This window comes from Vipera ursinii (genome assembly GCF_947247035.1).
Source record: "Vipera ursinii genome assembly, chromosome: 1".
NCBI lineage: Eukaryota > Metazoa > Chordata > Lepidosauria > Squamata > Viperidae > Vipera > Vipera ursinii.
In genome coordinates this window covers 175707809-175723091 of record NC_139512.1, presented here as the reverse complement: position 1 = coordinate 175723091, position 15283 = coordinate 175707809, and the positions used below count along the sequence as shown (strand labels likewise).

The 15283-nt window shown below is 39.1% G+C and overlaps 1 protein-coding gene across 1 annotated transcript; it reads right to left on the bottom strand.

Moving 5' to 3' along the window:
- Positions 1-753: 753 nt before the first annotated feature.
- On the bottom strand, positions 754-12814 carry KIAA2012 (the record flags this gene model as incomplete). The annotated part of the gene is made up of 7 exons (XM_083369304.1): positions 754-895; positions 1714-1933; positions 5239-5411; positions 6343-6545; positions 10352-10746; positions 11869-12004; positions 12701-12814. The coding sequence occupies 7 exons, from the start codon at positions 12812-12814 to the stop codon at positions 754-756; spliced, it is 1383 nt and encodes a 460-aa protein (XP_083225430.1).
- Between the last annotated feature and the right edge of the window lie 2469 nt (positions 12815-15283).

Sequence of the window (15283 nt, the reverse complement as noted above, 5' to 3'; positions counted from 1 at the left end):
AAGTATAACATGAACCATGCTCTTAGGTTGTCTCTTAAATAGAAATCCCAAGGCCCCTATTTCTGGAGATCACCCTTGCTATTTTAAACATGTTGTTATTCCTCAGGAAGGTCCATTTCCATTTTGCAAAATAAAAATATAGTTCATGTCTTAAATTTAATCTTGAGATTCACAGCCTAAATCAAAGACTGAATTAGTCTCTTAGAATTTTTCAGAGGAAAAAGCCTACTTCTAGCCTAAAGAAATAGCTAGAAAGGCAGAGAAGAAATCATTTTAACAAGTTTAGAGATGAAGCTGCATTGGAGCCAATCAAAAGCAAGACCCACAGATGACATTTACCTCCCATTAAGCTAGCTTGTCTGTAGTTTGCTCAGTGTTAAAGGAAACACAGCTTGTTTGCAATAGTAGCCTAGGTTATATTTACATATATCCACGTACACATCCCAGTGTAGGTTAAAAACTTATTCAGAACATTGTCTAAGGCAGGGGTGTCAAACTGCCAGCCCACGGGCCGGATGCGTCATGTGGAAGCCATGCCCACCCCATTGCCGGCAATGGCATAAGTGCTGATAACATTGCATGACGTCACGTGACGTCGCGAGTTTGACGTGTGGCCTAAGATCAGACAAAATTTGAAGAAAAGCACTTAGTAGTTCTATATTTTACTTCTTAGTCTGTTGGAAAACTTGTCTGAATGCAACAGTTTGCTTTTATAAAATTCCCCTAAAAAGATATTTGGGCATGGCTAAGATTTTAATCATCTGTTGTAAAAAAAGGACCCTGGAAATAGGAATAAACCCACGGACGCGAAATTTCCTGTCTTCGATCCAGTCCAGTGGCTTCTACAAGTAGTTGATACTGAAATTGTTGCTCCTTCTCCAGTTCTGCCATTTGTCTGGAACCAGATAAATTAATATAAGAAAACATGTAATTTTAACAAGGTTATGGGTTTATATTGAAAGTTGAAGTGGGATGAAAAGCAGTTGCTAGCTGAATAAGGAAGAGTTAGGGACAAGGGAATTCTTATGTATGTGTCATATATGTGTTTCACTGAGAGCAGGCAACTAAATTTCATTTTTGATGTGTGCCGTTGTGCCCACAGCAAAAAAAAATGACAAAAGTTTTATCTTTATCTTATCTTACAGTAACTCATCCCCTGTTGGGACACAGAGCAAAGCTTCCTCCTGACACCTTCAGTTATGGGCAAATTAGTTTCAAACCCAGTCTTTCTTAAAACCTGATCTCAAGCAATATGCAGCATTAATGCAATAATCACCAATTTGTAACTTGTAAAATAAGAATCAGGATATTTGTTCTGCTAAAAATCCTTGCTGTAGCATTTGGGAGCAGACCCATCCATTTTTTATTTTTATTTTTGTAAAGACTGAGTGTTGCTGCTGGCCAAGTCAGTGTAAGGTGGCTGGTGAATATAATATTGTATTTGCTGGGTACAGGAAGAGGTTCTAATTTAGAAATGTGACTCGGTTCGCTTAGGCCAGGGGTAGGCAACCTCGGCTCTTTTATGACTCATGGAGTTCAACTCCCAGAATTCCTGAGTCAGCATAGCTTAGGCTAAGAGGAAGACTGAAGCTATCTGACCTTAAGAAGTCAGGCTCCTGGTAGATCCAGTGCTATTACACCCCAAAACAGGCATCTGCTAATCTGTCATAAGTCACTACTAAGAATGAATTTTTCCTAGGAAGTTCTGTATACCTTGAGAGTAGCAACGCTTGCTTTCTTGCTTCTTCCAAAGCAACTCTAGCCTCTTCCTCAGCTCTCCTCCTTCTCTCCTCAGCCTCAAGCCTCATTTTCTCTTCTTCTTCTTTTTTCCTCTTCTCATACTCCAACCTTTGCTCCTCGGCCATCTCTGCTAGCTGTCGCCTTTCTTCCTCCAGCTGCATCTCCATTTCTTTCTGTCTGCGTTTTTCTGCTTCTAAGGAACGGAGAGCAAGTGAGCGAGCTACCAGCTATTTCTATTTCAGGAGAAATAAAAGTAATTGAAGTGAAAAGACAGGAAAAAACTATTTAGGGGACACCTCAAGTGCACGATTAATTAGCAGATGTTTGATTGCAAAACATATTTTTGTCCTGCGATACATTATGAAAAGCTAAAGGACCAAAGGGAAACATTGTGCCAAATAGTAAACAGCTCTGGAGTGATGTTTGGACTGAATAAAGAAAGTGGGCATAAATAAAACTTCAAAAAACAAAATATGAACGTAGGCCAGTTTCTCTCTCAGCTGAAATCTGCCTCTTGTGGAGATAAAACAGGAATATGGTGAAGAACCGAAATAAACCTCTAGCTGATAATAAGTTGAACTCTTTGATGTTTTCACCAGAAATTGAATACTTACAGGCAGACCTTTTCTTCAGCTATTGTGTTGCTGTTAATATTAAAATTGTTTTTAGATTTTATGGTTTTATTGGTTTAAACTACTGTACAATTTATTATATTTATAACAACTCTTTTTATGAAAAGCAGTATAAAATGTTGGAAATGAACAAAGGAGTTGTGCATGATAACAAAATTTGTCACGATGATTTCTTTGGAGATATAAGTACAAAATATGGAATTAAAAATAAGAATTCTTCAAATCCACTGGATGAACTGAAAAGAATTTCTAGAGACAAATACTTAATATCAGCAATCAGATTTTCTGTAGAGTTAATAAGCTCATATTCATTGATTCAATAACCTTAGCCTTTATCTACCATCGAACTGAACTGCTGAAAGAAATGCCTAAGAATTCCATTGGAGACCAGAACCAAGAAGAGGGGAATTGAAAACAGTCTTGAAACCAAAAAATGATAAAGAGAAATTAAGAGAGAGAGAAAGAAAAAGATTTTCAATGAATACGAAGGAGCGAAACCCTCCCACAAAAACATCTTACTGGATTTGTCTCCTGTACCTACAACAACATCCACAAGACTATGGGAAGACTTTTTGGTCCAGCAGAGCATACTGATTACAAAAGATGTTTGGCAAAAAAAAAGGGGGGGGCTAAACTTAGAATTAAAAAATTAGATGATGGGATCTATCAGATGGAGTATCCAAAGATTAAACACTTGTTTGAATATGGTTTAAAAAATAGGTTTTTTTTATATAAATGTATTTTAGTTTAAGAGGAATGGGCCCCTCAAGTAACAGTATTTTTTTTCTTTTTACGATATGAGAAATATAAAGATTTTGGGATGGTTTATATGAGGGAAATGCTTTAGATACTTAAGTGTAATTGATCTTGAGAAAATCTCAATTGATAAAAATGTTCAGTATAGATTTAAAAGATTAGATGATTGATTTATTAGATGGAATATTTAAAGATTAAACATTTGTTTGAATATGGTTAAAAAGAATAGAAAAATTCTGGATATAAATGTATCTTAGCTTAAGAAGGACATGTTTCTCAAGTAGTATACTATTTCCTCCCTTTTTTTCTTCTTTTTTTTAAGATATGAGAAATATAAAATTCTTGCAATAGCTTGTATGAGGAAAAAGACAAGTATTTAAGTGTAATTAACAGAAAATCTTAACTGGTAAGAATGTTTTTAACATTGCGGGGAAAACAAATCTAAATAAGAACTTTGAAAACAGGATCTATGACGAGGTAATAAGATGATTAATTAGAGAATTAGCTTTGCATTGATGTGGTTGTTAAATATTAGAAAAATGTTTATATTCAATTGTTATCTATAAAAATAAGAAATGTACTAATTTAAGGTTGGTAAAAGAGAATATTATTGGAAGAAGGGAAAATCAAAGAGCTACTATGTGGCTTATGGAATTATAGAAATTAACTGTTAATTGTTTTTAAATATAAACTCAGACAACACGCTGTTTACCAAATATTAAGGTGACTATGTTAAAGGATCAGTAAAATATATTTATAAAGTGAAAACAGTCTTGAAACAAAAAGTAAATTTTTGTTAAAATGGAAATACTACTTTTTCCAGGCAGAGGACCGCTCTTGGCCTTTGAGAGGTACTGCTGAGATAGCAATAGCATGTAGACTTATATAATGCTTCACAGTCCTTTACAGGACTGTCTAAGCAGTTTACAGAGTCAGCACATTGCCCTCGACAATATGGGTCCTCATTTACCGACCTCAGAAGGATGGAAGGCTGAATTAACCTCGAGACAATCAGGATTGAAGGAATCAACCACTGCGCCACCATGGCACTTGAGAGTACATTTTTAAAAATATATTAAGTAAAGGCAGCCATTAGTAGAAATAATATTTGACACTAGAAAAGATGAATCCATGCATTAAAGATTATAGAAACGAAGGTAAGACGTGGAATACAATGCCCATTTCCTGTTTTAAGGAAAGTGTAAATTGATCAAAAAGCCATTTGAAACATCCAAAGATACAGTAAAGACAAGCTTCTACAAAATGGATAGATATTTCTTATAAACTACAGTGAATGATTTTTCACCATGAGGTGAAACTAAACCTTCCTTGCCCCAATTTTAATCTCAAAACTTTGCCAAATACTTGATTATAAATAGTTCTATTTTGCCATCCTCATTAATCAAGGAAATTTTCAACGATACCATGCATCAAAAAAGCTTAATTTTCAATACATGGCACAAGAGCCTTATTGACACACTAGACCACTAGAAAATTAATATTTCACTGGGAAATGTTTTACACTTCTCTATTAGAATGTGTACTAAATTGATAAAAAGTCATGAAAATGTTTCTAGTCACGTGCTAGGAATAATGACTTGGATTCTAACTTTTCAAGGATATGTAGAACTTTTAATTCAGCATTTATTCGTTCCTTATGGTTTTCCTCCTTACCCCATGTCCTCTGGGTATTGTTCTGAATTTGGGAAGTAGTAATAAATAAAGCAATATGCGTAGTCAAATGAGAGGGAGACTGATTTTTAAAAACAGGGCAATTTGCCAAGGATAGGAAAGGAATGATATGGGTACATTTGAACTGATTGGCAACTTTTAGTAATGTTATTCCTCTGTTTGAAACAAACACAAATGCACTTTACCTTTTAAAAAAATGGCAGCCGAAGGCAGTGTACAATATACTAAAGTAGCAGTCCCATCTAACAGACCCTGTTATCTTCCTTGGCAACCTGCAAGTACCATAAAGCCAGGCACTTAAAAACTTAAAACTTTCCTAGGAAGTTTAAAATATAGCCAGAGGAGTGCCATGACAGTCTTGCTAATGATCTCCACAGAGCTGGAGTTGGCTCTGACATCATGACCTATCTTAGATTACCTGCCCGTTCTAATTCCTGTGCCTGCTTCTTCCTCTGCATCTCCAAAAATCTCCGACGTTGTTCCTCCTGTAGCCGCCTGACCTGGTCTTGGGCTGCTTTCTCAGCTTGTCGTTCCCTGTCTGCCTCTTCTTCCTGCCGCTGACGCTCTGCTTCAAGCTGCTGTTTTCTTAAACTGAGAGAAAATAAAGTTGGTCATAAAAGTCCAGTAGGACTCAGGTAAGCATTGCCGGGGAGTGTATTGTAGATGAAACGGGTAGTAAAAGTTCGAAACAATTCTTCTCAAACCCCTAATTCAGGTTTCAGGTTTATTAAATTTATATGCCGCCCTTCTCCCTGAGGACTCAGGGCGGCTCAGAACAATAAAAAGTTAAAAGATAGAAATACAAAAATTAAAAGAGGATTAAACAATATAAGAAATAAGAACAATTTAAACCAATAAAAAACCAAATTTAAAAACTATGATCAGTCCAGGCCCGCTTGTTGGAATAACCAGGTCTTTAGGTCACGGCGGAAGGACCGAAGGCCATCCACAGCTCCGGGGGCAGTTCGTTCCAGAGGGTCGGCGCGCCCACAGAGAAGGCTCTCCCCCAGGGGGTTGCCAGCCGGCATTGCCTGGCCGACGGCACCCTGAGGAGGCCGACTCTGTGGGAGCGAACTGGGCGATGGGAGGTTGACATTGGCAGCAGGTGGTCTCGCAAGTACCCCGGGCCTAAGCCATGTAGGGCTTTAAATTTGGAAATATGTCAAGAGATCTCAGAGGCATTAGATTTGCAATTTACTTTTTCCCTTTTATCTATATGGTGGGGCAAGAAAACCTGCTACCATGACTGTAGGAGCAGCATAATAGCTAAGAACAATTTCCAAACTCTTCGCTGGGTTACTTGGAGGAAGCACTGACTGGTTCATTTATGATGTTCCTTGCCTGTTCTTCATTTCCAAAGCTTCAAAAGACTTTGGGGAACCAGGGACAGGAAAGGCTGCCATGGGTATTCATGGTTTCTTGGCAGTTTTTGGATGGGGGTGGGAAAGGGAAAGGTGTTGGAAGCATCCCACAACAGCTTCTTTTGTCAAATAGGAGACGATTATTTTTTTTCCCTGCTAACCGAAACTCCTCAATCTTCCTTTGCTTCTCCTGTTCCATTTCTTCTCTCATTTTCTCCATGCGCTCCTGCTCCTCCTGCTCTTTCTTTTTCCGCTCCTCCTGTTCTTTTCTCTTTGTCTCCACTGCCAGCCGTCGCTTTTCTGCCCTCTCTGCTATTATCCTGTCTCGCGATAGTTTCAGCTCTTCTTTGTGCAGGGACAAATCCTGGTCAGTTGAAAGGGAGAATAGAAGAAGATTAGGATCAAACACTAAGTCTGGCCTGGACTTCATTAATGGGCTAGAGCAGACATGTCAAACACAAGGCCCGGGGGCCAGATTCGGCCCGCGAAGTGGTTTCATGCGGCCCGCGAAGCCATCCTGGAAACAGTGAGGGAACGGCCCCCACTGCCTTGGCCCTGGCCCAGAGACCCTCCTCCTGCCAGAGACCCTCAGATCCGTCCCACTCCTGCCCAGGCCCCCAGAGGCACCCTTGATGCGAACCGATGTAGAGTTGGCCAAGCCCACCCAGTAGGCCATACGCACTCTAGCCACGCCCACCCAGTAGGCCACGCCCACCCAGGCCACACCCACCCGGCCCCCTGAGGGCAAGCGCAATGCTGATGCGGCCCTCAATGAAATTGAGTTTGACACCCCTGGGCTAGAGAAGGGCATTTTCAATGTGTTTGGTATTTGAAGACGGCAGATACGGGATTTATTTAAACTGTTAGAACTCTGGCAAACTTTTATCAAGTTTATAGCAAGCATTATATTACCTTTGTTCCAAGGGCCTTGAACCCCAAACCCCACCCCACCCTCTGCTATTATCTTCACAACACTTCTGTATGATGGATTAGGTTGAGAGATGATGATTGGCCAAAGTTTCACCCAATGGGACTTATCCCTACATGGAGATTTGAACTCAAATTACCCTATTTTAATCAAATGCTGTAAGCTGACAATGTTCTAGTCATCCTCAGGCCTTTTAAATGCTTCCATGTGATGACTTTACACCAGTTTCAAAATCAGTTTTCATAACATTGCTAGTATTGAGAACTGGCATTTATTTATTTATTTATTTATTTGGCTTATAGTGAACCGGAAATAGTAGTAAAGCTAGTCTTCCCTTGGAAATATTACAGTGTTTCTCAATTCTCAATCTATATCTGCAAGAATTACACACCTGGTTCATGTACAAAGTCAGATTACCAACAAAAAACAAAAAAAGACCCCACCCTCTATTTCTCCAAAAGAGAAAATTAGTTTATGAGTAAAGGCAAAAAAATAGTTTGCCTTTTTAAAAATTGAGCTATGGCTGCTGGATAAGAGTCTGGAAACTAGAAGTCTTTGAGCGTGAAGGTTCGTTCTCCGAGCTTCGGGGCTGGTTTCTGAATGTTTCATTACCAAGTTAGGTAACATCACCATCCAACCAAAATTCTAGGTATGCTACATCGATGATGCTTTTGTCATCATGAAATGCTCCCAAATTGAAGAAACACAACACACTGAAGATGTTTCCCAGCTGCTAATGAAACATTCAGAAACCAACCCACAAGCTTGGAAAACGAAACTTCACCCTTGTCCAACACCCAAGCTACAGATATTCACCACCACTGCAAACTAGAAGTCTTTCCTATAGCTGTTGGTTAATGCTTTGTTGCAAAAAAAAAAAAGGTAAAGGTTCCCCCGCACATGCGTGCTAGTCGTTTCCAACTCTAGGGGCCGGTGCTCATCTCCGTTTCAAAGCCGAAGTGCCAGCGCTTGTCCGAGGACGCCTCCGTGGTCATGTGGCCGGCATGACTAGACGCCAAAGGCGCACGGAATGCTGTTACCTTCCCACTGTGGTGGTCCCTATTTTTCTACTTGCATTTTTACGTGCTTTCGAACTGCTAGGTTGGCAGAAGCTGGGACGATTAACAGGCGCTCACTCTGTTACGCGGCACTTGGGATTTGACCCGCCAAACTGCCGACCTTCTGATCAACAAGCTCAGCGTCCTAACCCACTGAGCCACCGTGTCCCTTAATGCTTTGTTGTATCTGGTGTTTATTGTATCCCTACAATTCAGCCTTCATACTTTTTCTATAGACTCGTACCTCTTTACATCAAGCTTACCTATAGACAAAAAGCAGACCTACATCATCCTGTAGTCTGTCAGAATTTTATCTTAACTATTGTAGGACATTTTAAATTGCTATATGTGATTTTAGCAATTCCACAGTTTTTAATTCTTCCATCATTTCACATGTTGCATGTTGTTAAAAATAAACGTTTATTTTTGATTTAATAAAGTTTGATCTCAGTTATACCATCAGGCACCCAAAAGAATCTGGATGGATTTATTACCTAATCATATCCCTCAATATAAAGGGCCAAGAAGCAATATTATAGAATGTATTTCTTTATAGTTTTATTTTTTTTTACTTGCAGTAAAATGAGGTGGGGGAGCTATGGTCTCCCACATGCCATGTTAGGAAGGAGGACATCAGGTAAAGGTGGAATATTGGCTCATCCATAAAGCATAAACTGAAGCTTCAGTTAATGAGGGAAGCTACATTATGAGGTAGAAGGTCAACATCTTTTAAATCTTTTGTAGATCTCCTACAGGGTGTCTAAATGGCTTGGTGCCTCAATCTTGGCACTTTTTTCTAAGGGTTTTTTTTGTATCTAAAATAAAGACACAGTTTCAGAAAATATAATATTAATAAGTGGACAAAGAAAATGACTGAAGTTATCTAATACTCAATATATCATTAATAAAAGATAATACCAAACCAAATACATTGAGTTGTTTTTACGATATGAAGAAAAGGTATATAAATCTTCGAAGTCCATTATATTTGTATGGGGAAAAACTCTGGCAGGCAAAGCTATGAAGTTAAAAATTAAGCTTATACAATAGCCCATTTCTTCATGGTCTGAACGATGAATAGGCATTGCTGACCATAGCTATTGTCAGACCCAATATTTGTTACACATCTCACTGTTATGAATACTGCACACTTTCCCAAGAACAGAACTATCATATGGAAAAAAGGAGGAGGACCTGAAACAGCAGTCCCATAACATACCTGAGTGGAAATGTTAAATACAGCAAACAAGCCTTAGAAGGACTACTGCTATAAATTTTAATATTAGCTGGAGGTCCAATGCCACATTATTTTCAACATGCTTTTTTCTATACAATTTTGTTTTCTGACACGCCTTACCTATGGAGCAATTGAGGAAAGCAACAAGTGCAACACCTTGGAATATCCTAGTAGGCGCTGTAGTTCCACACACAAATGTTGGAGGAAATCCTACTAGGGCAGTGGAGCTTACTTTTCATCAGACATTCATGAGAATCTGCTGTTAAGCTGGCAGTTAATGAACAGTGCCCACTTCTAATTCAAATAAATCTGATACAAAGGTGGCGATGAACAGTTAGCTTCTTATATTTTATCATAAAAGGCAGGGCTTTTTTTGGTCATAGAACGCTCAGAACGGAGTTCCGGCACCTTTTTTGGATGGAACCTTGTAGGGTAGGCAAGGCAGGTTGTATGACATGTGTGAGTTCCAGCACCTTTTTCTTTTACAAAAAAAGCACTGATAAAAGGTAAAGGTAAAGTTTCCCCCACACATGCATGCTAGTCGTTTCCAACTCTAGGGGCCGGTGCTCATCTCCGTTTCAAAGGCGAAGAGCCAGCGTTTGTCCGAGGACGTCTCCGTGGTCATGTGGCTGGCATGACTAGACACCAAAGGCGCACGGAACGTTGTTACCTTCCCACCCTAGTGGTCCCTATTTTCCTACTTGCATTTTTACGTGCTTTCGAACTGCTAGGTTGGCAGAAGCTGGGACGAGTAACAGACGCTCACTCTGCTACACAGCACTCGGGATTCGACCCACCAAACTGCCGACTTTCTGATCGACAAGCTCAGCGTCCTAACCCACTGAGCCACCGCGTCCCTTATATTTTATCATAAGCTACACTATACATAAATTATGTAAGGAAAATTTAAATGGGCCTCTATTAGGAGGAAAAAACCCAAACCTTACCTCTATTAACAGTTTTCCCTGCTCTGCATCAGGCTGGGAACCATTTGCAGTGGAGACTGCTTTGTAGGTAGCAATGGATGTTTCACTTCCAGGTCCTGGATGAAACCCAGAAGTATTGCCAACCTCTTCACTAAGTGTTTGGTTCATATCAGGTGTCAAGGGATGCTCCTCCATAAAAATGCTAGAATCGGGAAGACTTCGGTCACCACCTCCTCCTCCTCCTCCTTCTCCGTGTTCTTCTACAAGACAGCTAATAGGTTCTGCTTCAGCATCTTCATGCTCTGAATCTCTCTCGTGGGTTCCCTCTTCCACACGGGCTGATCGTTTGGCCACTGTTGGTTCCCCCTTGGAATGAGCAATTGTTTTCCTAACAACTCTTTTCTCTCTGGGCTTCCCTGTAAGAAAGAAGTATTTTTATTCTGCTTTATTCCACAGATCTATAGCTGAGGCTAAAATTACCTTTTATTACTGTTTTTTTCGGGGGGGAGGGGAGGAACTTCACAGAGATTTTCAAATTATTAATTGTAGGATTAAGCCTGTGCTACAGACAATTGTGTAATAGTACCTGCACAGGCATTTGGGAGCGAAGTGATAAAGAAAAATAGTTGAGTTTTTCTGTTCCCCAAATTTATGCCTTAAGAAGGAACCTTGCCCCACCTGTTCCCCTGCCCCCAGATCTGTTGAAGCATCCCTTATCTGATCTTAACGCTATTCTTTTATAAAATGGGCTGTCAGACCACCAAAGCTTTCCATTAAGAGAATTTATGCAACAGATCATTAGGGCTGAGGACACTTAGAAAATTAAGTACCTCAGATGTCACTGTTTCAGCGATAGACATGACTGATTCACAGAATATTTTTAATGTACCACGAAGTTCCTTCCCCAGAGGCATCCCCAATGGCTTCCAATAGAAGAGAATATATGCAGCTTGGGGTTGAATTGCGGAGTCCTCGCTGGTCTCTGAGCTGGTTTTTTTGGTTGCAGACGTTTTATACCCAACTAAGTAACATCATCAGTGCTCTAGCCTACAACAACTTCTTTATAGAGGTGGCCATAAAAACTAAAGGAAAACCAAGGAAACTTCATCAGGAAAGGAGAGTGAAGATGGCATACATGTGCCATAATCTTGCCCCTGCTAATTTAAATGAGTATTTTCAACTTTAGAAAAATAATGCAACTGAATATAATCTCACCCAAACTCCTTGCTCATTCTGTTAACTTGCTTACTTGGATAGACAGTTTCCCAGTTTTCCTTTATTCATTTCTTGGCTAATTTGCTTTCATTTCACCTTGAACTTGACAAGGGGTTGCCTTTGGTAAAGCAGGTTATATGGCCACCAATCTAGCCCTTCCTTGTTGAAAAACCTAGGGAATTATGTCATTCTTCTCTCTCTTTCTCTCTCTCTCCTTCCCTCCCTCTCTCTTTCCCTCCCTCTCTCCCTCCCTCCCTCCCCCCCCCTCCCTCCCTCCCTCCAGCTTCTTCCTAAATTGTTGATATGCAATAGCAAAGTCCTACCTACAACAAACTCTGTGTGACTTTGGTATTTCTCCTTCTTCAAACTCTTTTTTTGTTTTTTCAACCCATCTCCAGCTTTGTGTATTGGCTGGATTTTTTGTCTTTCAGTCCTTTTGCTCTTTAAAACACCTTCAGCCTGTAAACAGGAAAAGAAGAATCAGATATAACCTTTCCTTTTTAATGTAACCCTGCCCTCTATCTGGGGAGCGAGTGCATGAACAAAAGCAGAGGCTCAGCCTAATCCAATTCATCCTTATTGTAATTTTTCCAGAAAGTAGCATCTTTTTCTCAACTGCGCTGAGCATCTCTGAAGTGAATTGCTGAGTGAATTGCTGAATTGCTGAGTTACTGAATTGCTGAGTGAATTGCTGAATTGCTGAGTTACTGAGTGACCAACCAACTACCAACGTACCTATATCTATTGACAATTAAAGGATAAATAATAACTGAACCACGGGTAGCAGAAAGAATATACGAAGCCTCTCCACAAGATCTAAGAAGCCTAGAAAGCCAAATCTAGCAAAGAATGGTAAGAGAAAAGGAGAGAGGTTGCAAGAGAAAAGGCAAGTATTTCATGACAATTAAGAAAGAAGATCAACATGAGTATTGCATGATGGCAATGCTAAAGCTGATCTGGAAACTCACACTACATTTGCCAAGTTCCAGTTTTTCTAACAATGATGAGATAATGGTATTCTGAAATTTATCACCAAATAGGTCCATGTCACCCAATCTAGCTTTCCTTCTCTCCTTCCTCCCCATTTCCTCAATAATCTAGATCCACATCAGTTTTGTTTGTGTTGTAGGCACAAGATGCAAACCCCAGCCATACCTGTTTGAGATGGGCAATCCCAGCTGGCTGGCTGTTTGACTCTGAATATGTTGTCATATCTTCCTCCATGCCAAATGTTTCAGGAGCACACAGGTCAATTCTTGGATTCTCCATACCTTCTTCATGGTAGTCAAAAGGTTTTATGGCAGCATGTTCAGGATTTGGGGTTTGCCCTCTTTGAAAATGCATTTATGGAATCGTGTTTAGATCAGATAAACTCTTAGAAAACTCCCAAGCACATAACCTTTCTTCCACCTTGTAAAATTAGCAAAATCAATCAAAGCACAAACAGCTTTTATTGTCCTTTTCCTAGTACTGTTTTCTTTATGTTTTCTTTCAAGTCCTTGTACTTCTGGAGCTATAACTCAGGAATGGAGGAAAAGGGATTTTTAAAAATGTATTTATATTAATGGTACTCCCAGGACTCACTTAAGTTGATAGTTGCAGAAATATTCTACCCCAGTCGATTCAATATTTTCTTCACCATAGACCCCCTTTAAATACTTTTTTGATGCCTATGGCCACAGACTTCCAAGACTTAACTAAAGATTTAAATAATAACATTTCTTCAAGCCTTCACAGATCCCCTATGACAACATTCTTCCCCCACCTCCCAGGGTCTGTGGACCAAAGGTTGAGAACCACTGTTCTACCCCATTTTAATGTTTGAAGCTTCGAAAAGGTCTTTCCAAAACCACAAACTTTTCTGGGGAAGCATTACCTAGTTTAATTCCCTAGGTTCTATTCTATTCTATTCTATTCTATTCTATTCTATTCTATTCTATTCTATTCTATTCTATTCTGTTCTGTTCTGTTCTGTTCTGTTCTGTTCTGTTCTGTTCTATTCTATTCTATTCTATTCTATTCTATTCTGCCTGATGGGGTCTTTGTAATCTTGCATTATATGAAAATATGGTGGATGGAAATAGATTGTCCTGAAAGGCTACCCTATTTTGGATCCACAGAAGTACAGCACATATTATGTGGTCCAAGTTGGTTGAAGAGACCCTGGGGTTTTTGATAATTTTTGAAGAAAGTACAATATCTTGTTTGATGAAAAAGCCTTGTCTGTTCGCTTGTTCATTTATTACTGGTATTTTTATGCAGCTCTACTCTAAAAGAACTCTGAGCAGTCTATGGCAAAGATAATAACATAATTATATGAACCAATAGAGATAGAATTTAAAAAGAAATCTAACCTCCTCCAAATATTGCAAAAGTTGACTGTCCTTAGCTATTTTAGCAATGTAGCACTTACCAGATGTTTTGGACAATAGTTCTCAAAACTGGCAACCAGTTTAGTCAGTCTGGAATTCTAGAGCTTGTAGTCCAATGCAGCTGGAGTGTCTCAAAGGCTACTAGTTGGAAAATAGGTAAATATACAAACATCTACACATCTAGTTTCTACCAAGTTTATATTTTAAAATATGATTGTTCTTATGGCTTATAGTATACCTGTCAGGTATCTAAGTTAATCTAACTATCCAGGATTTAAAATGTTTTTCCAGGTTTGCTGATGCATCAGGTCTATGTGCTTGACTGTCCAATATATATTATTTTCTTACACTTCTACAAGTTAGTAGCTGTCCCATATACTTACATTTCAGATGTAAAAATCTTCGAATGAGTAAGGCGTGGTTGATAGTGGAAGAGATTAATTGATTGAGCTGAGGAATCTGGTTGCTCCCCTTCATCTACAAAGGAAGAGGGGTGGTAAAAGAGCTACATTTTAGCAGGTCACACTTTGAATCTTGGCAAGGAATCAGGTTAAACATGCAAATCATCAATCAGATAAGTCATCCCTTAAGCAGGGTGAAGTGATCTGCTCAGGCAACTGATCCTGGTATCACGAACAGCAGCAAACTGTTAGTAATTTAATGTGATGTTAATATTTCTCCAGCATGACAGGGAATGTTGTGGCCTCATTTGCCAAACTTAGATAGCAAGGATTTCTAATATCTGTTTCTAATATAAATTAGAACCTATTAAGATTGACTTTATTTCTATACTAGTCACATAAACAAATCCCTTAGGTGCAAACTGGATATAATTTAAGTTATTGGTTATTTGGTGGAGAATTTATAAATTTTTGTTTCTTCCTATTGAAATTACAAACCCTTCTCATAACTGAAGTGGATGGAATCCATTTGCATATTTGAAGGTTCTCAAGAATGCCATCTGGATGCATAGTCTGGTGTTTGTGTATAGTAGTCGGTCATGTTCTTGTCATCCTTGCCATGTTTTAATCCCCCCCCCAATCAATTTTATTGATATCTTTTTCTTTACTTAAAAGTCTTATATGGCTGGTCATCTTATGTACAAAACAATAAAACATCAAAGAATATTTAGAAATAATTAACAGGCACTCCTGGTACACTCCTACCCCACTCCCCAAAAAACACTCCTCCATACATCAAAATCTGTTTCTTTTTTTTCCAGACTCTAACCTACCCCACCCTAAGCTTTAAAGCGATTTCTTCAGCTGGCCTTATAAAGGCAGTGCCTTTATGTGTTTTGCATACCCCTATTGCGTGTAAACGTTAATTGACTGCAGAGGAGCAATTTTGTTAGAGTCAGCTTCTG